General features: G+C 42.2%; 1 protein-coding gene across 1 annotated transcript in view; it reads right to left on the bottom strand.

Moving 5' to 3' along the window:
• Positions 1-22,374, bottom strand: part of TFAP2D (transcription factor AP-2 delta) — a 122,899-nt gene that overhangs the window by 13,731 nt on the left and 86,794 nt on the right. The window contains exon 6 of the mRNA XM_030195578.1: positions 9,999-10,140. Coding sequence (XP_030051438.1) covers positions 9,999-10,140 — 142 coding nt within the window. The remainder of the gene's footprint in view (positions 1-9,998; positions 10,141-22,374) is intronic.

Raw genomic sequence — 22,374 nt, forward strand, 5'->3', positions numbered from 1 at the left:
CATCAAAGGTCCTTTTAGATTTTTCCAATTCCAAATTAGAGCCATTTTTTCTGCCAGCACCAAGGTTGTGGCTAAGGAGTGTAGGTACCATGAATCTGGTTCTGCCAACAGTAATCCCAAGAAACAATTCAAGGGATCAAGGTGCTAATTTTCAGCAGTTCAAAGTGAAACAGAATCCCAAATCTCCAACCAAAAAGATTGTTTAACAGGGCAGTCCGACCACATATGCCCAAAAGTAACAAGGAGACCGCATTGGCACCAGCACATCCCCATCTCAGAGGAGGAAATACAGACTAAGTGACTTGGAGGAGCATTTTCAAAAGAAACGGCCAAATTGCGATTTGGATGTCCTTACAAAACGGTGAAATCCAGGGGCGGGGAGACCCATATTTTCAAAACGAGATGATTGTCCATCTTTCGTTTCGAAAATAGCGTCAGAGACATCCAAATCCTTAAATTTGCACATTTGGACGTTTCTGACTTTTGGAGATTTTCGAAACCAAAGACGTCCATGACAAAAATGTCCTAAAGAAAGCCATTTGATCGTGGGAGGAGCCAGCATGTCTGGTGCACTGATCCCCCTGACATACCAGGACATCAACAGGCCACCCTAGGGGGACATTGCAGTGGACTTCATAAAATGCTCCCAGGAACATAGCTCCCTTACCTTGTGTGGTATGAATGACCAACTTAGACCAGTGGTATAAAGCCTTATGCTCTGTAAAACAGTAAGCTAATCGAGAATAAGTGTTATATTTACCTGAATAGCGTGTGTATTCCCTATTACCCGAATGATGCAATCTCCAAATATCTTCCAAAAAGTACCAATATAAGATATCTTGGAGATCCCTTCCTTCTCTATAGGCCTCTCTACTGGTACCATGGGATCTCTCTGTCAGATGACACTGGGTATCCCCTCCTTGGGTATATATAACAAAGGGCATGTGTCTCCTAATAAGAATTGCCACTCTCCTCTTCTTGGAATCAGCTGCCTAGGCCTGTAGCACGGTCCAGTCACCCCCCCCCCCTTTAGTCTAGAGGAGTCTGCTAAAGACAACTTAGTTTTCTGCAACAGTACCAAGTCTACATCAAGAGATTTCAAATGTTTTAGTACTCACTTCCATTTAATGGGGCTATTAAGGCCACCCACATTCCATGTAGCTATGTGAAGTTCACCAGATGCCCCCATCATGCAATCTCCAGCACCTGTTCCACCCCTGCATAGTTATACATTCATACCAAACCTTCTGTTGCACCCAAGAGATAAAACACACAACTTTTCCATCTCACCCCTCCCACCCACTGTCCTCCCCCATGCCTCCACATCAGTTCCACAAATACATCCACAGCTTCCCCAGTGACCCATATAACCCCACCCCCCATACCTCCAGTAACCACTAATACAACAACAATCACCACCTACACCCAATACTCGATAAAGTAAGACAAAAAAACTAAACTACTGTTCTGTTATCTCCTATGGACAAAACTTAGTAACACCATTACAGCTCAATAAGGGGATTTCAGTGAAAAATATTGGAAGTCATATGGATGGAGTCTCCACCCCCATTTTCCTTGCAGGCTCCAAGGGGTCCTCAGAATCCACTGCAGAAATCTAATCTCCACCTTGGGCAGATTTGGAAGAAGAAACAGATACTTCCTCTGCATTTGATGCACAAGCAGAGACCTTGTGAAGCCTACAATCCAGAGTAGAAGCCAAATAAATTGCAATGTTGTTCATCTCCCCCACCAGGGAAGCCCTTCTGTAACTTCTCTATGATCTAGGAGAGGGTGCCACTTTGGTGAAATCAGAGATCTGCGGAGATTCCACTTTCTGAGCTCAAATAGGCTCCTTACGCTGCTTGCAAATGTAGTCCATACTCTTAATGAAAGCTGGTATCTTCTCCTCAAGACTATAGAAAGTGCCTCCGACCTTCCACTATGATGACAAGTTTGTCAGGACAAGAGATTCCTGCTTCAATACTCCTTTCAAGTAAGAATAGCCATACTGGGTCAGACCAATGGTCCATCTAGTCCAATATTTTCCTTCCAACAGTGGACAATCCAGGTTAGAATTACCTGACAGAAACTCAGTTAGTAGCAACATTCCATGCTACCAATCCTGTGGCGAGCAGTGGCTTCCCCCATGTCCATCTCAATAACAATAACAGACTATGGACTTTTCTTCCAGTAACTTGTCCAAATCTTTTTTAAACCCAGATACACTAACCAGTGGTACCACATCCTCCAGCAGCAAGTTCCAGAGCTTAACTATTCTTTGAGTGAAAAAATATTTTCTCATAATAGTTTAAAAATTATTTCCATGTAATTTCATCATGTCCCCTAGTCTTCGTACTTTTTGAAAAGAGTAAAAAATCGGTTCACTTCTATCTGTGCTACACCACTCAGGATTTTATAGACCTCGATCATATCCCCCCTCAGCCATCTCTTTTCCAAGCTAGAGTCCTAATCTCTGTGGCCTTTCTTCATATGGGAGGAGTTTATCATTTTGGTCACTCTTCTTTGAATCTTTTCTAATTCCGCTATATCTTTTTTGAGATATGATGACCAGAATTGAACACAGTACTTAAAGTGTGGTCTCAACATGGAGCAAAACAGAGACATTACAATATTATTGGTCTTATTTTGCATCCCTTTCCTAATAAGTCCTAGCATCCTATTTGCTTTTTTGGCTGCCACCTCAAACTGGACAGTGGATTTCAGCGTATTGTCTGCAATGATACCTAGATCTTTTTCTTGAGTGCTGACATAAGGTGGACCCTAGCATCAGGTAACTATGATTCTGATTATTCTTCCCAATGTGCATCACTTTGCATTGGTCCACATTACATTTCATCTGCCATTTGGATACCCAGTCTTCCAGTTTCCTAAGATCTTCCGCAAATTTTTCACAATCCGCATGTGTTTTGAGAACTTTGTAATCTGCAAATTTAATCACCTTACTCATCGTTCCATTTTCCAGATCGTTTATAAATATGTTAAATAGCACCAGTCCCAGTACCGATCCCTGCAGCCTGTTTGTACTGCCAGAGCTCCTTTCTATGCCGCACAATCTCAGCACTTATATCTGGAAAAAATTTCAGTTTATAATTTTCCCAAGAAATATACTTTTGTGCTCTAGCACAGTGTTTCCCCAAGTCCAGTCCTAGAATACCCCTTGCCAGTCAGGTTTTCAGGATATCCACAATGAATATACATGAACTTGGTTTGCATACACTGCCTCCATTATATGCCAATTTCTCTCATGTATATTCATTGTGGATATCCTGAAAACCTGACTGGCAAGGGGTACTCCAGGACTGGACTTGGGAAACACTGGTCTAGCAAGGCGTAAGATATAATTCATTTCAGGAAACTGTAGCAGCCATATAATAAAAGCTCTAGGAGGCATTTGCCTATCTGTTTTTGGCCACAGTTTGCTATGTGCCCCCTTGATCTCAAACAGGAGTTTAGTCGGAGGATCCGGAAAACATGTAAATAATAATTGGTGAATAAAATGTTGCACATTTGAACCCTCTAACCCCTATGGTAGCTCCACCAGTCTCAGACTTTCGGGCATGATTCTAGTTAGCACCTAATTGTTCCACTTGCCTTTGAAGAGCTCTGGTCTGAGCTGCTTCCTGTGTTTTTACCTCCTCTACCATGTGTATATGGCCCTCTATTTCCTCCATGTGCTCATGGAGAACCACCAACTTCTTCTCCATTTCAGCCCCACTACCTCTGCAGCGTGCAGTTCCTGCAGTACCCATTCTAGAACATCATTATTATTATTCCGATTCTCTGGGGGTCCCAGGATGATCTTTGGGCACCCTGCTGGGAGGGCACTTCCACTACAGCTCCCCACTCATGTGGTGTTTTGCGGCCTTACTCGCATTCAGGACTTTGATGCTGGGAGTCACCTTTTGCATCAACACATGTGGCATTTCGTCCTGGACTACTACCATAAATTCTCTCAAAGGTAATATTTCAATGGATGCGATCAAAAAGCACATTTGTGCACAGGTTCGAGGGAATCCCTTGTGAGGGAAGGAAAAGCACACTTAAGCAAATCAACACAACATGTCCACTGCACCGGAAGTCACCCATGACTTTAATGATCTCCTTATATATATATATAGCATTTGATGGATTTAATTTGTTTCTCTAATTTTTCTATTTGGATGAGTAGTTCTTGAGTTGTTGTTTTGTTTAAAATAAAGCTAGCAAGAGATGATATGTGACCTCTTAGAACAGCCTTTCCCACTTCTTATATTGTACTTGAAGAAATATTCGTGGATTTATTAAAAGTAAATATTCTTGCAAATGTTTTAATAGTGGATTTATGAATTCTGGGTTGTTCAGTTATTTTCTGTACATACTCTACAGTGTAGAGTTCTGTTTTTCTTTTCTTAATCCTTTTAGAATTAAAATCACTGGTGCATAGACTGAAATTATTATATTTTTGATATTGCATTTAGCAACTTTGTTCATCAAGGGATATGATAGAAACCAGAGGTCAATACATGAGTAGGAGTTGGGAGTTGGTGAGAAGAAAGAATAATCTTTCTCCTCTGTGATATTGGCAACAGACATCAAAAAGCCTGTGATCTTGGATTAGATTTCTTAATGTATTTATAGTTTTGCTAGGTTTGGCTGTGCTATGTGATCTATCAAGAGAAGATAGTGTACAGTTAAAATCCCCATCCAAGTATGAGTTCTCTATTAATTTCCATTTTTATTTTTGAGAAAAATTGTATTAGTGAATTAAGTCTCTTCAGCTGGAATAGAGACATTCAAGAGTGTTACCTTAGAATTATTAAGCTTGTCTCTTATTAAAACACATCTTTCCTCATTATATGACCAAGAGAAGTCACAGTGAAACTTTTGAGTTGGGATTAGGACAGCAACCCCTCTTTTTGATTTCTTATGAGAGGAATAATATATTTGGTTAACCAAGCCTTTTTTTTTCAGTTTTTCATGTTCTTTAGGTGAGAGATGTATTTCTTGTAAGAATAGCTGTGCAGTAAATACAGACTTGCTGCTTATCTATTTCCTGGGGGAGCCCTTACTGCCTCCTATTTAGGAGAGGGTAAGGGCACCTGTACTAACCCGACGTTAAAAATAAAAAAATAATAAAAATATTCTGGTTGCATTGGAAATGGCATGCGGTGAGGGCGGCACTTCCGCAGGCTCCCATGGTGAGCTAGCAGTAGTGCTGGATTGGCACACCAATGCCATGGTAGCTCTTCCGTGGCATTGTAAAAGGGCCCCTTAGTGTCAATGTAAGAATCATATGAAAGTAGAATCAGCGATGGGCAGTATATCTAAACTTTGAGAATATATAACACATAAATATAATAAAAGAAAATTTACAGTGGAAAGCCACTGACAAGGCTATGTCATTTAAAGGACACAGTGGAGTGACAATGGTGGTATAAACCTTTCACCCCATTAATAACATTGTATTATAAGTATATAATAGCATTTGAAAAGAAAATGCTCCTCTTGTGATCTTAAAAGGGAAAATGTATTAAAGATATAATAGCAATTGAGTATTCTTCTTGTAACCTGAAAGAGAAAAAAATATATATATATTTTTTAATTACATTTGTACCCTGTGCTTTCCCACTCATGGCAGGCTCAATGTGACTTACATATTATATACAGGTACTTATTGGTACCTGGGGCAATTGAGGGTTAAGTGACTTGCCCACAGTCACAAGGAGCTATCTGTGCTTGCAGTGGGAATTGAACCCAGTTCCCCAAGACCAAAGTCCACCACTCTAACCACTAGGCCACTCCTCCCCATAGCAAATATAGGGCCCCTTTTACTAAGCATCAGTAAGCCCAACGAGGGCTTATCGCTCACTAAACAGGAAGTACCACCAGACTACCGCAACCTTCAGTGGAGCATCTAGATGCTGGTGGCCATGAAAGCTTGGCTGTGCACACTAGGGCAGGGAACAGAGGACTGGATGCATATTGGATTTTAGAGTAGGAGTGAAGCACAGTGAGGCTTCCACCTGACTGGAAAGCCAAAAAATCCATAGGTGTCACAGATGATATTCTAATGGGACTGAGAGAGAAGGCTGTAGAACTATGTTCCATGAACTCTAAGCTTCAGTGGCTCAGGTGGCAAAACAAGCACACACTACACTGAGAAGCAGTGCTTGAGTCCCAGGGCATGTTAGATATAGACTGTCAAGAATGGAAAGTGAAGGAAATTATAGATCTATGCTTTCTGCTATTATTCTGTCAGTCAGTGAAGTAATTTTGGGGGCGTATGGTAGCAAGTATTCAGTGTTCTTCACTGAAGATCTTGTATGGACAGTGTCTGCTCAGAAATGAAATGAGATGATCACGTAGAAGTCATGTAAATAATGGGGATGTGTCTTATGTAAATACCTGGCACATAGTATAGCTCTATCATACAGGTACAAACTGATTTTGGGCAAAATTTGTTTTCCTCAAAAGTGTGTGAAGGCATGAGAGGTCAAACAGTGACCTCTTCAAGCTGCCTGCTGACCGACTCTTGCTAACCATGCATGTCTGGACTATATCGTTTTATGCACCTCTGTCAAAATAGGTAATGCTAAAGGACACCATTCATTAGTGAGGGGCAGTTAACAAGATTAGGAAGTGTTACATTATTAATCAATATTACACTTATGTGCTAACAAGCTATGAATGTATTATTCTGGCTTGTATTTATGGAAATTTATTTATTTATTTATTGCATTTGTGTCCCTATTTGCGGGTTCAGTGTGGCTTACAATACATTGTGAATGGTGGAAATACAGTTTGTTACAACTTGGTTATGGATTACATTGTGAGGAGTTATGCGAAAACGTCAAAGTATCGTTAAGGGAATAGAACAATGGAGAAGAACAATAGAACAATGGAAGAAAATAACACATACTGTACCGCTGTATAAGGTGCAGTACAACACTTTGTATTTCAGACAGAGAATCTGATTGCCAAATCACTGTCTCTCAGTGCTGATACAATAAACACTTTCTTATAATGCTATGGGAACTGATTCTTTAATTCTCAACCAGAGTTGGTGGATAGGAATCTGGAGACTCTGAATTGGATTGTTTTGGATACCAGTTACCACTTGGTGCTAGGTAACATTTTTTTCATATATGGCTGGGTTTTCTCTGTGGTCTCTTCAGCGCCTCTTGATATCTCACTTTTATTTTCAACTGTTAGTACAAAGCCAATATAGCATTATAGAAACTTTGGAGGTGGTTTATTTAACTGAGTAAGTTGGCCAAATATTTCAGCTTGCAGTTTTGTTACTTTTACCACACAGCTGGGAATTTATCTCAGTGTTTCACTGTCAGGGTTGGTTTTGAGGATACCCTTCTTTCCAGTTTGAAGGATTGTTGAACCCCCCCTCTGGGTGATGCCTCTATTTCCTGGGCTGAGGGGCCTCTGGTTCAGTTCCATCAAAAGGTTGGCTTTAGAAGGGCTATGCTCATTCTTGTTAAATAGAAAATGGAGAGTCATGTTGAGTAATGATATCTCATCAGCCCATGTAGGAAGTAACTGTATATCAGTATGCCTATATTTAGGTGCCAAAAGGGCACCTATGTGACACCTAGTCTGTAAAAAAAAACATAGGCACTTACTTTCCTTTATAGAATACTAGTATAGCCCAGAATATATGTGCATATATGGTTAGGCAAAAGCAGTAAAAAAACATGGATATGGAAAGAACACCAGAATCTCACAAGGAAGCATGCAGCAGAACACAGGAGTGGGAGACAGATCAGGCACTTCAAGAATATGAATAAAAACTTTTATTGATGACTCTTAATGATGACTCAAAACAGTACCATGTTTTGGCACAAACATGCCTGCCTCAGTAGTCTATTGGGCTCATTTTCGAAAGAGAAGGATGTCCATTTTTCGACATAAATCGGAAGATGGACGTCCTTCTCCCAGGGACGTCCAAATCAATATAATCGAAACCCAATTTAGGACGTCTCCAATTGCACTCCATCGCAAGGACGGTCAAAGTTCAAGGGGACGTGTCGGAGGCATAGCGAAGGCGGGATTTGGGTGTGCCTAACACTTGGATGTCCTTGACACATAATCGAAGAAAACAAGGACATCCCTGACGAACACTTGGACGTTTTCACCTGGACCTGTTTTTCTTACGACTAAGGCACAAAAAGGTGCCCGGAATGACCAGATGACCACCAGAGAGGATCGGGGATGACCTCCCATTACTCCCCCAGTGGTCACTAACCCCCTCCCACTCAAAAAGACATCTTTAAAAATATGTTCTGCCAGCCTCTATGCCAGCCTCAGATGTCATACTCAGGTCCGTGATAGAGCATGCAGGTCCCTGGAGCAGTTTCAGTGGGTACCACAGTGTACTTCAGGCAGACAGACCCAGGCCCATACCCCCCCCCTACCTATTACATTTGTGGAGGAAACAGCGAGCCCTCCAAAACCCACCACAAACCCACTGTACCCACATCTACATGCCTCCCTTCACCCGTAAGAGCTATGGTAGTGATGTACAGTTGTGGGTAGTGGGTTTTGGGGTGGGATTGGAGGGCTCAGCACACAAGGTAAGGGAACTATGTACCTGTGAGCAATTTATGAATTTCACTGCAGTGCCCCCTAGGGTGCCCGGTTGGTGTCCTGGCATGTCAGGGGGACCAGTGCACTACAAATGCTGGCTCCTCCCAAAACCAAATGGCTTGTATTTGGTCATTTTTGACATGGACGTCTTTGGTTTCAAAAATCGTCAAAAGTCAGAAACGTCTATGTCTAGGGACGTCCCAATTTAAGGATTTGGATGTCCCTGACGGTATTTTCGAAACAAAAGATGGGCATCCATCTTGCTTCGAAAATACAGGTTTCTCTTCCCATGGATTTTACCGTTTTGCAAGGATGTCCAAATTGCAACTTGGATGTCCCTTTCGAAAATGCCCCTCCACATGAATACAATCAAAACAACATAATTGCCAATAAAAATGCATAAACACAGTATTGTATAAATGAACATTAAAATAATGTTTTAAAATTATATAAAGTATAAAATCATATTGTGTAGAACAAATGATAAAACATAAATATGAATTTGTTCTGAAACATGGGGCCATGTCGAGTCATCATTAAGAGTCATCAATAAAAGTATTTATTCATATTTGGGTGCTCTTTAGGGATGAAGGGGGGCACCTAGATGTGGGTTTGTGGTGGGTTTTGGAGAGCTCACATTTACCACCACAAGCTTAACAGGTAGGGGGGGATGGGCCTGGGTCCGCCTGCCTGAAGTGCACTGCAGTACCCACTAAAACTGCTCCAGGGACCTTCAGACTGCTGTCATGGAGCTGGGTATGATATTTGAGGCTGGCTTAGAGGCTGGAAAAAAGTTTTAAAATTTTCTTTTTTTAGGGTGGGAGGGGGTTAGTGACCACTGGGGGAGTAGGGGAAGGTCATCCTCGATTTCCTCCGGTGGTCATCTGGTCATTAAGGGCACTTTGTGGCTTGGTCGTAAAAATAAAGGACCAAGTAGAGTTGGCCAAGTGTTCATCAGGGATGCCCTTCTTTTTTCCATTATCGGCCGAGGAGCCCATGTGTTAAGCACGCCCCAGTCCCATCTTCGCTATGCTTCTGACATGCCCCCGTGAACTTTGGTCGTCCCCGTGATGGAAAGCAATTGAAGACGCCCCAAATCGGCTTTCGATTATGCCGATTTGGGCAACCCTGGGAGAAGGATGCCTATCTCCCAATTTGTGTCGAAAGATGGGCGCCCTTCTCTTTCGAAAATAAGCCTGATAGTAACATAGTAGATGACGGCAGAGAAAGACCTGTACGATCCATCAAGTCTGTAGTTCATGCATCTATAATTCTAATTCCAATTTTATTTTTATTTGAATGAGTTGCTTGTTGAAATTTCAGAATCCTAACTTCAGTATGCTTTTCGCACACTCCTGGAAGTAAAAAGTTTCAGTTTAGATTAAATTTCTTCTGCTTACTTTGTCGCTAGGATCATTTTTTTCCTTGCTGTCTGTTCTTTCTGTTCCATGTGTTGTCTGGCAAGGTGCTCTCCTACTGCCTTAGCTGGAAACTCTGTTTCACAGGTGTAGCCAAAATCTCTTGCTAAATGTAGTGCTTCTCCTGCAGTCAGATACAATAGTTTGACCATTTATTCAGGTATTACTATTCATAGGTTACTTTAAGATATAAACACATTTATTCTACAAGTATACATATTTTTAATCTTAAAATACTTAGGGGTCCTTTTACTAAGGTGTGCTGAAAAATGGCCTGCGCTGGTGTAGATGTGTGTATTGGATGTACGCAAGTTCATTTTTCAGCACACCTGCAAAAAAGGCCTTCTTTTTTGGGGCCGGAAATGGAGGGGCGGCAAAATGAAAATTGATGTGCATCCATTTTGGGTCTGAGACCTTACCACCACCCATTGACTTAGCGGTAAGGTCTCGAGCGTTAACTTGGTGGTAATCATCAGCACATGTACATTGCTGATTACCGCCTGGTTAGCGTCGCGCACCGGAAAATTTCCAGCCTACTGGATGTGCATAAATTACCTCCCTGGCCACACAGTAGGGTCAGTATTCAGCTGCAGAATATCCAGTTAAAGATAACAGGATAATTTATCTGGTGAAAGGATATTGCTGGAGTACATTAGACCAATGAAAATCACTGTCTAAGGTTAACAAGATAGTATTAGGTTAACTTTCAGAAATCAATTTAGACCAGACTCAACTAGTTATATTTACATCGGTAGCACTAAATATTGGCACTATCCTCCAGATTCTATATAGCGTGCCTAGTGTTCCGTACAAAATCCAGGTGCCGCTTATAGAAGACGCTTAGGTGGAAATGTTTTCTGCGCAGATTTTTTAAAGTACCATATATAGAATCCCCATTCTACAGCACAGCACGTCCATCCATGGTAGGAGCATAGGGCCCAATATCTAAAATTATTTAAATGTCTATAAGAGGCTCCATGCCATTTAAATCACTTGTCCCTGGGCATATTCAGTGGAACGTAACCAGATAGTGCCAATGAAAATGTCCAGTTAGCGTCCAAGCCGAATCCGGCTGTTCTGACTTCAGTACGTGTCCGGTTAAGCATCGATATTCAGCGCTACCCAGCCAAGGTAGCTGCATAAATAGGTCTGAGTTTTATGCGGTCCTGTCTTTATGTGGTTCACCATAGTGAGTTAAGTGCTGAATATGTACTTAACCAGCTATATTTTCACCACCTCTGTATACCCAGAAATTCAATGCCAGATCCCAGATATGGCCTAGCACTGAATTTCCAGGTATATGGGGGTGGTGAAAACATAGCTGGTTAAGTGTGATATTCAGCACTTAGGGGCCCTTTTACTAAAAGGTTGCCATGTGGCAACCCATAACTCTTCAGGCCCAACATGGCTGCCAGCAGTAGTTCTGTCCCCAGTGCACAGCATTTCCAGTGCTGCCAGAATTTTTGAAAAATTAATACCGCAGGGGGTTACCTCAGAGTTAGCATGGGAGCCCTTACCTCAGTGGGTGGTGGTAAATACTCCCCCCAAATGGCCGCATGGCAAGTGTGAACTTACCACAAGGCCATTTATTTTTTCAGGCATTTTACCCGCTGCAGTAGAAAGGGCCTTTACTAGTGCAGGGCCCCTTTTACCACAGCTTGGTGAAAGTGCCCCTTAACCACTTATGATATTCACTGCCAGCTGAATATCAGGCCCCTATTCTATAATAGCACCTGGGCCCTCAAGTTCCATTATAGAATATTAGTGTAACATGATATTGGTGCACCTAATATTTATGTGCCTGCAGTTATACCAGTCACAGAGCTGGCACAAGTGTGGGCACCTAAATGTAGCAGGGATGCATATAAATTATGGGACATTTAAGAAACATTTGAAAGCATGGTTTTATGGATTTTTTTTTTTTTTAGAAATGATGTTTGGATAATATGATCTTAGAGATTGGGTCGCTGGCCGAGGCAAACCCTTCACCAATTCCGAGCTGGCGTTAGGGTTTGCAGATCATTGGGGAGGAATGGTGAGCCCTGTCCAGCATGCATTTGCATGCTGGCAGGCCCCCATTCCCCCAACAGCAAACCTGCCAGCGACAGGGGGCTGGAGGTCTACTGGACCTCTGTCCCCCAATGTTCCCCCCCAGGTTCAGGGAAGGCTAGAGATCCGGTGGGTCTCCAGCCCCCCACTTACTCCCCCAGCCAAAGGTCCCTGGTGGCCTAGTGGGCAACCAACCAACCCCCCCCCCCCCCCGAGCGACAGGGGGGGCTGAGGTCCGCTGAACCTCCGGTGCCCCCGACGATCCCCCCCAGGTTCAGGGAGGGCTAGAGATCTGGTGGGTCTCCAGTCCCCCTAGTCCCCCAGCAAGGGGTCCCTGGAGGTCCAATCCCCCCTACCCCCCTACATTGTGAGTTGGAGGAGGGAGGGTAGCCTGACTCCATCCTCTTCCTGCGACGCCGCAAAATGGTGACTCCCAGCCCTGCATAGTGTATCCTTTGATGTGCTGGGTGGGACTATGCACCATATAAGGGAGTTTCTCTCTTATATGGTGTATAGCCCTGCCCAGCGCAGGGGGAGCCAAAGCCAAACACCTTTTACAATTAAAGCAGCAATGGAACTTCAGGTTAAAATCCCTGGAACCTAAGGGTCTTAACACGATTATTCAATGGGCAACATTTGTTTAGGCTGCCTTAGTTTGGTGCTATCCCTTTAAATAATCTGGACCAATGACTTTTGTTGTACACTAATGAACATCTATAAATTCAGGCACCATCTTTTGAACAGACTGTTTGGAACAGCGGAGTGAATTCAAGCTGCATCCAAGTAAGTTCATACCATTTCAAATGCATAAGAGTAGAGGGCATTACAAATGCTGAGCTAGTATGAATTTTTAGTACTGAATTAATAATAACTTGGACATTTGAAAGTCTGGAGGATGGCTTTTGATTGTGGTTTTCACTGTTGCAGACACCAGCATAAGCACGAGGTCTGTTTCCTTGATAAAACCCATATGGCAAAATGGGACCTCGTCGGATGACTAAATAAGTGCTTTATGCTTCCACATAATAATGGTACACTTATAACTTATAAAGTCGAATTGCAAATAAAAACTTAAACTTTGGAGGTTTTTTCAAGTCGATGAAGAATTCACCCGCATGAGTCATAAGAGTATATATCTTGACCAGGGTTACAGATGCTTTTTCCTCCATTATATATAAAGATCAATTACCACATTGTTTATAAACCACTTTGGTGTACTTAATAGCTCCATGGAGTTTGGCCATATTTCTCAAGCTGGGAAGAAGTATGGCCAGAAAGGTGGAGGCGTCATTCTTAGCAGGGGGAAAGCCTTGATACAGCTGGCAAGCGAAACATAGCCTATGTTGGCAATAAAAATCCCCTGGCTGATTAGAACAACAAAAAGATAAGGACAACAAAAGATGAATATTGGATTGTCATAATTTTTCAAGTTTGATCTGTTTCATTTAATAGATATAAAGAAGAAAAAACACAAAATAACATATTAAAACATTAAGAATTTATTTAAAAGAATTTTTACGGCTTCCTGTTGAAGAAGTGGGTGTGTAAATCTTGCCATACTAAGCTTGTTTTTTGTAAGTGTCACCGCTAAGGATAGCGGTATAAGAATCTTTAGTGGGAGTGTGTTTGAGTTGTGAATTATATTAACTTGTACATTTTAGCACAGGTTCCATTTTATGCAGTGAGACCTAATTACTAATAACTGGGGTAGTACTTTTGAATATTGATATTATGGGCTAAATTCTATGTAAAGCACCTAGAAAATCGGCACCAACCCCCCCCCCCCCCCCTCTTCCCCGCTTAAACAGTATTCTGTAAGCCACGCCTAAAATTCAGCATGGGATATAAATTTAATGCGTAAGTGGAGAGGTCGTGTGTAAATTTAGGTGTCAGCACTTGCACTAACGAAAACACACGGAGCAACATTATTCTATAATTGTGCATGTAACTCAAAACCATGCCCCTGATTTGCCCCGAAATGCTCATGGCCCTCCCATTTCCTCTTCCCCTTTTTCAGACCGTGTGTAAATTTTAGGCACAGATCCCTCACCTACATTTATGTGCATAAGTCCCAATTAAATCTAATTAGTGTCTAATTAGTGTCAATAATTGCTTGTTAAAAAGCCAATTATTTGCACTAATTGACTTGTTATTCTATTGAATAGCCCACACGATTGTTGGTGTGGGCTATTTATAGAATTGGGGGATATATCTATATCTATCTATGTAGGTGCCCACATGACCTAGGAGATCTATATGTGTAAAAAGCAGCTATTTTAGAAAAGGAAAGTGCATATATATCTGCTTTGGAGCAGGTGTAAATACATATTTCAATGTCTGAAAATCTATGTGAATATGCTTTGTAAAGTGTATGTTCAGCCCCCAAACTCGGATCAGCTTTTCCTTCAGAAATCCCTGCTTTATACATGTATTAAAGACAGTATGTTTTTTCTAGCATAAAAGGTGCCGGTACTCAAATGCCAGGCCACCCTTTACGGGTGGGGTGATCACTGAGGGACCCACCCCACAATAGCCAGGCCCCCTGCAGCCAGTCACAGAATCTATAACAAGGCAGAATTGTTGTGTAGAGCCTGAGCTCTTTCATTAAAACTTGAGGACCATGGGTCAAAATTACCAGATAATAGAAAAGGTGCCGGTACTCAGTACCCCCAAGTACCCCCTCAAAAAAAGCCCTGATTAAAGAATATGAAAAAATTTTCCCTGTGTATACGTATCGTGGAAAATTTTGCATAGCACATTTTATATTTATAAAAACACTTTGTACACTTAGAAAGCCTTTCTAAAATTAACTTCCACATTAGCTACTTAAAAGATATGGTTTGCAGCTCAATAAATGTACATTGGTGCCCTTGAAGGAGAGATCATCAGTAAATGGAGGAATTGTAGTTTACAAAGTGTAAGTAGAATGAACATTTTGCCTTTAAACTAAATGCTTCCTAGTGTTAATCATTTGTAATTAGCAGCAACATTTTCATTAACTTAGAAAATAATTATGCCATTAACTAACACAATTGAGCCTATGTGCTGACCTGCATTAAAACCAGCAGGATAATGCATGCTATGTACAAGTTTTAAAATTTGTGGTACATTATACTTTAGCCCCCGGTATACCAGATTAATTGTATGCATAGTATATGAATGGTCAAAGTGTCATTTTAAAATAAGCACAACCCTTAAAATACATGTGACATGTTCTCTATGTGTTCCTTTTGTACATAGTGGAGGAGTGGCCTAGCAGTTAAAGCACTGGTTTTGACATCCAGAGGTGCCTGGTTCAAATCCTACTGCTGCTCTTTGTGAACTTGGGCATGTCACTTAGGGGTCCTTTTACAAAGGCGTGCTAGTGGTTTTAGGGTGTATTTTACTTAGGCACACTGGTGTTTTTAGCGCTAATTAAAAATAAGCAAAGGCTAAACGCTAAAGACATTCATAGGAATACATTGGCGTCATTAGCATTTAGCGTGCGCCTATTTTACTTTGCGTTAAAAGCGCCATCACGCCTTAGTAAAAAAAAAAAACTCTTAGTGCGTGCTAAATGCTAGAGCCACCCATAGAAATATATGGGGAACTCTAATGTTTAAAGCATGTGCTTCTTTTTAGCGTGCGCTAAAAATGCAAGCGTACCTTTGTAAAAGGAGCCCTTAGATTGTGAGCCCTCTGGGAACAAGGAAATTTCCAGTGTACCTGAATATAATTCAGCTTGAGCTACTACTGAAAAAGGTGTAAGCAAAATCCGAATAAATATTTCTCAACACTACCCAGTGCAAAGTAAATGCACTGATTAGAATAAGGAAACAGTTATCTAACCTGTAAAATTCCCCAGCAGTTACCCTAACAGATAGATTCCTCTAAGTATCCATCATGACTATCCTTCATACCCTCCATTCTTCTTAAATACAAGCCATAATCCTCTTCCACTTCTGCAGAATATCACCCATCTGTCAGAAGGAGAATTTATAACCTCTAATTGCCTTAGCCTTTCACTTCTTTATGATGTTGGTTAATGCTGCATTGAATTTTGAATTGTATTTGTTTGCAACGTTTGGGTCAGATTCAGATATGCTGTTATATTATGTTATTTGTAGCTAAGAGCCTGAAATGGAATGGATGAAATGTTGTCTTTCTACTGATGGATAATAGGATGATATAGATGGGGTTTTTTTTGAAGAGGTGGGTGGGATAGGTTATTTGGGTTGGAGGGTATATGTAAGGAGGGTGCTTATGTTTGGATGGCAGGCTCAAGGCACATCAGAGTCCTGGCAGGGGAACCTCAGGACACTGTACTCCTCTCATACTTAACTGCTAGTACACTGACCCTATTGGAGTGCTAGTGGTTAAATGCAATTCCTGAGGTGTAGTTATCTTTACTGTAGAGTTAATTTATCTCTGCTAGTTGAATATTGGAGTAAACTTTTGAGATTAGTACTATTCAGGTCAATATTCAGATGCATTTATTCAGAGAGCAGCATCTGCTAAGTGTCACTAGCTGGGACATTACTGATTGCCCTGGCACAATCCAGAGAATGCAGGGATAGTGCATAGACAGAGTATTGGTAGAACAGGCAGTTATCCAGTTAGTGCCTCACTATCTAGCCACTCTGCTCAGTTTCTAAAATCAACTGATTGCAGGGCAGCTTTATTTTGGGACAGCCACAGCAGAGGGAACATTTGCCAAGCATGGTTATTACTGACTGAACCGACTGAAAATAATAAGAAACAGCATAAGGAATGTCAAGTCGAATGCAAAGCACTGATAAGGAAAGCTAAGAGGAACTTCAAAAAAAAGATTGCGTTGGAGGCAAAAACACATAGTAAAATGTTTTTTAGGTATATTAAAAGCAGGAAGCCGGCAAAAGAATCGGTTGGACCGCTATATGACCGAGGAGTAAAAGGAGCGATCAGGGAAGACAAAGCCGTAGCGGAGCGATTAAATGAATTATTTGCTTCGGTTTTCACCAAGAAAGATTTGGGTGGGAAACCGGTGCCAGAAATGGTATTCGAAGCTGACGAGTTGGAGAAACTGAATGAATTCTCTGTAAACCTGGAGGATGTAATGGGGCAATTCTACAAACTGAAGAGTAGCAAATCTCCTGGACCGGATTGTATTCATCCCAGACTATTGATAGAACTGAAAAATGAGCTTGCGGAGCTATTGTTAGTAATATGTAACTTATCCTTAAAATCGAGCATGGTATCAGAAGATTGGAAGGTGGCCAATGTAACGCCGATTTTTAAAAAGGTTCCAGAGGAGATCCGGGAAATTATAGACTGGCGAGTCTGACGTCGGTGTCGGGCAAAATGGTAGAGACTATTATTAAGAACAAAATTACAGAGCATATTCAAAAGCATGGATTAATGAGACAAGGAGGGGCATAATCGAATGGGGCCGGCCAGAAAAAGCTCCCAGGTGCATAGCTCCTTTACCTTGTGTGCTGAGACCCTCAACTCCCCCCCCAAAACCCACTACCCACAACTGTGCACCACTGCCATAGCCCTTAAAGGGTAACGGGGGGCACCTACATGTGGGTACAGTGGGTTTGTGTTGGGTTTTGGAGAGCTACCATTTACCACCACAAATGTAACAGGTAGGGGGGGAATGGACCTGGGTCCGCCTGCCTGAAGTGCACTGCAGTTCCCACTAAAAACTGCTCCAGGGACCTGCATAGTTCTGTGATGGAGCTGGGTATGACATTTGAGGCTGGCACAAAAATGTTTATATATATATATTTTGGGTAGGAGGGGGTTGGTGACCACTGAGGGAGTAAGGGGAGGTGATCCCCGATTCCCTCCGGTGGTCATCTGGTCAGTTGGGGCACTTTTTTGATGCTAGGTCCTAAAAATAAATGGACCAAGTAAAGCCAGTCAAGTGCTCGTCAGAGCTGGCCTTCTTTTTTCCATTATTGGCCGAAGCCGGCCATCTCGTAACCAGATCGGCTTTCGATTATACTGATTTGGCCGGGTTTAGGAGAAGGCCACCCATCTTCCGATTTGTGTCGGAAGATGGCCGGCCTTCTCCTTCGAAAATAAGCAGGATAGAGACAAAGTGAACTGGAGTGATCATTGTAGCCAACAGCAGACTGATTCTCCTGCCTGCCTCATATTTCCCCCCCTACTTTTTGCTCTCAGGTAAGCCCTTTTAATAATGGATTGTGGGTAACCCCTCTCAATCAAATGCTCTTTCAACTGTGTAGCATGTAATTCAAATTGATCATTAGTAGAATAATTACGCCTGATACATAAGAACTGACTTATTGGCAACCCTTTCTTCAAACTGTAGGTGTGAGAACTAGTAAAGAGAGTAAAATTTGCTAATAGAGATTTGTTATTACAATATAACTCTAAGGATACAGAAGACCGATTAGTGGCGGTACTCCCCTATAATAATGGTGCTACTTTTGTAACTTCACTTTCACATAAATATTAGGAAATATTATCCATACATTTTTGTTTTCAGGAACATCCTATAGTAGCATATCGCCGAGGCAGGATCATAGGTGAAACCCTTTCTTATAAATGTTTAGATCATTATATTCCATCTCAATTGACCGGCCAGATGGCATGTATGCATTGTCAGTGGTGTACTCTGGCTATTACTGGTAAAAGCTGGACTATTCCAGGTAGAAACAAGACTATCTGTACCCGAGTAAATACTACATGTGAAACGGACAATGTGGTGTAAGCAATTCTCTGTCCATGTGATTTAATCTATGTGGGACGGTCATCACACCCGATAAAACAGAGATTAGCAGAACACAAATCTCGTATTCATACTCAGACATTATCAGCTCTGTTGGTCCAGCATTGGATAGAAAAAGCTCATAAAATATCTGATCTATGGTGGAGAATTATTGACACAGTCTGTGTGGTAAGGGAGGGTGGTGACATTGCTAAAATTCTTAATTTCAAGGAGCAGCGCTGGATATACTACTACTACTACTTAACATTTATAAAGCGCTACCAAGGTTACGCTGTGCTGTAAAATTTAACACACAGGATAGTCCCTGCTCGAAGGAGCTTACAATCTAGATACTTTATTTCCTCGAGGTCTTAATAACCAGTTGGATTGGGGATCTCTCCCTTAACGTACTTATTTACAGAGATTTGATAGGTTCAGTTAGATAACATTCTGATTGGTGGGAAGCGTGGGCAGTGCTATTTAAAGTTCAATGATATTGGCGCCATCTTAGAGCAAATATTTGATGATGGCGTCTTTGATAGTAAGTGTTCTTTATAATATATATGGGTGGATAGAGTACCTAATATTGTAACATTGCTATTTTTCTAATATTGGGTATTTTCCCTTACTTTTAGTGGACCTGACCCTGACGCAGCTTCTGTGAAACATGCCGCATGTCGGTCCTGTTTACTAGTGGTCTTGTTAATTATTAACAAACTACTACTAAAAGCTATGTTTTACATAATTTAGTCATTTTAAATGAGTAAATACTTTATTTAAGAATGAATAAATATTATTGAAGTGAATTATGAGTGGACCCATGAAGAGCCAATGGCGTGCCAAGAGTTGAGAGCAATCAGGTCTCTTGATAAATGAATCGCCGCTGATGCACTCATTGTGCTACTGAGGTCCATTAACTAAATTAAATCCATTTAAACTGAAAAAATGAAGAAAAGATTGGACGTGTATATGCAGCGATTTTGAAAAGATATAAGGGAAGATATTACATTGTCATGAGAGTTGAAGGTGCTGGGCAACTTTTGAATGAATTAGAAGGTAGATATAATAGGTATCTCAGAGGCTTGGTGGAAAGAGGACAATCAATGGGACACTGTATTAACAGGGTATAAATTTTATTGACGTGGATCACAGTTCCTAAGAAGTCAGAGGCACATCCTGGGAAATACATTTAACAAAATATAATAACACTAGCTGTTAAGCCCGTTAAAACGGGGTGAGATTTGTAATTCTCACCTTCATGTCCAGCAAACCTCATGTCTCCCCTGCCCTTCCCTCCCTCGATCCATGTCCAGCATCCCTGCTCTCTCCCCTGCCCTCTCCCCCATGTCCAGCAGCCCTCCTATATCCCCTGGCCTCCCCCGTCCACCAACCCTGCTCTCTCCCATGCCCTCCCCCATGTCCAGCAACCCTCCTCTCTCTCTTGCCCTGCCCTCCCCTCCATCGATCCATGTCCAGCAACCCTGCTCTCTCCCCTGCCCTCCCCCCATGTCCAGCAACCCTCCTCTCTCCCCTGCCCTCCCTTTCCCTCCCCCGATCCATGTCCAGCAACCCTGCTCTCTCCCCTGCCCTCCCCCATGTCCAGCAGCCCTCCTGTCTCCCCTGGCCTCACCCCGTCCACTGACCCTGCTCTCTCCCCTGCCCTCCCCCCATATCCAGCAACCCTCCTCTTTCCCTTGGCCTCCCCTCACCCTGCTCTCTCCCTGCCCTGCTCTCTCCCCATGTCCAGCAACCCTCCTCTCTCCCCCTGCTCTCCCTCCATGTCCTGCTACCCTCCTCGCTGCCGCTCCCTCCCCCCTCCGTGCCGGGCCCCCTGCATTGACATGAGAGCGCCTCTCACCTCCGTGTGAAAGCGCTGCAGGCAGCAGCAGATCGCTCTACTGCTGCCTGCAGCGCTTCCACATGGAGGTGAGAGGCGCTGTCATGTCAGTGCAGGGGGCCCGATACGGAGGGGGCAGGAGCGGCGGCGGCGACAATGTCGGGGATGGGGGGGGTGGAGGTTGGTGGGCCGCGATGTTCCTTCGTCTCCAGGTTCCAGCGGCAGCGTCCGTTTCCCTCTCTGCTCCGCCCTCTGATGTCATGACGTCTTGACGCGAGGGCAGGACAGAGAGGGAAGTCTCTATTGCGCATTTGCGGGTGAGTCGGTCACTTGTCATTTATATGTTTGATAATTGTTTCTTAATACATCATCATGAATTGTGTTAACAGTTCTGACCTGTAACAAATTTATGAAATAAAAAAAAGTCTTTAAAAACCTATGAAAAGTCTTGTAATTTGTAATAGACTATAGCTCAATTAGAAGAATTTTCTAAAATCTCACTGCCTGAAAAGAAAAAGAGGATCTGCATTTATAGTCTAAACTGCACATGCATCTGACCATGTTGTTTGCTGGATGGGGGGATGATTTTTCCCCCAGGAATTTGAGTAGGACAGGAAGAGGGTATACAGAAGGAGGTCATAAGAGTCCAGACCTTCTTTGGTTTGTCTTAAATCACTGTTGCATCTTTTTATAGTTTTTTGATTGGGGTGAGGGTATGTTTTAAGATACAGTGGAATTAGAAAAGGTGCAGAGAAGGGCGCCAAAAATGATAAAGGGGATGGGACGTCTTTCCTATGAGGAAAGGCTAAAGTGGCTAGGGCTCTTTAGCTTGGAAAAAAGATGGCTGAGGGGAGATATGATAGAGGTCTATAAAATAATTAGTAGAGTGTAAAGGGTAAATGTGAAGCATATGTTTACTCATTCTAAAAATACTAGGACTAGGGGGCATTCAATGAAGCTTCAAAGTAGTAAATTTAAAACGAATCAGAGAAATTTTTCTTCACTCAATAAGTAATTGAACTCTGGAATTCATTGCCAGAGAATGTGGTAAAGGTGGTTAGCTTAGCGGGGTTTGAAAAAGGTTTGGACGGCTTCCTAAAGGAAAACTCCATAGACCATTATTAAAATGGACTTGGGGAAAATCCACTGCTTATTTCGGGGATAAGCAGCATAAAATGTTTTGTACTTTTTGGGGATCTTGTCAGGTATTTGTGACCTGGACTGGCCACTGTTGGAAACAGGATGCTGGGCTTGATGGACCTTTGATCTGATCCCAGTATGGCAATACTTATGTACTTATATGTACTTAGAAAGGATCAAATTGGAGGGGGGTTACGCCATATATTAAAGAGAGAATTGAGTCAAATAAAATAAACATTCCACATGAAAGAGATAGTGTGGAATCATTATGGATAGAAATTCCATGTGTGAAGGGAAGGAGTATTCTTGTAGGGCTGCTCTACCATCCGCCGGGACAGAACAAACAGACCGATGATGAAATGTTTACAGAAATTAGGAAAGCTGGAAAATTTGACAACAATATAATAATGGGTGATTTCAATTATCCTGTAATTGGCTGGATAAATGTTACATCAGGGAGTGCCAGGGAGATAAAATTTCTAGATGTAATAACTGCTTCTTGGAGCAACTGGTCCAGAAACCAACAAGAAAGGGAGCCATTTTGGATCTGGTCCTTGGTGGTGTGCAGGCTATAGTGTGAGAGGTGGTGGTGTTGGGTCCCCTAGCAAACAGTGATCATAGCATGATCATGTTTG

This window comes from Microcaecilia unicolor, chromosome 3 (genome assembly GCF_901765095.1).
Source record: "Microcaecilia unicolor chromosome 3, aMicUni1.1, whole genome shotgun sequence".
Taxonomy (NCBI): Eukaryota; Metazoa; Chordata; class Amphibia; order Gymnophiona; family Siphonopidae; genus Microcaecilia; species Microcaecilia unicolor.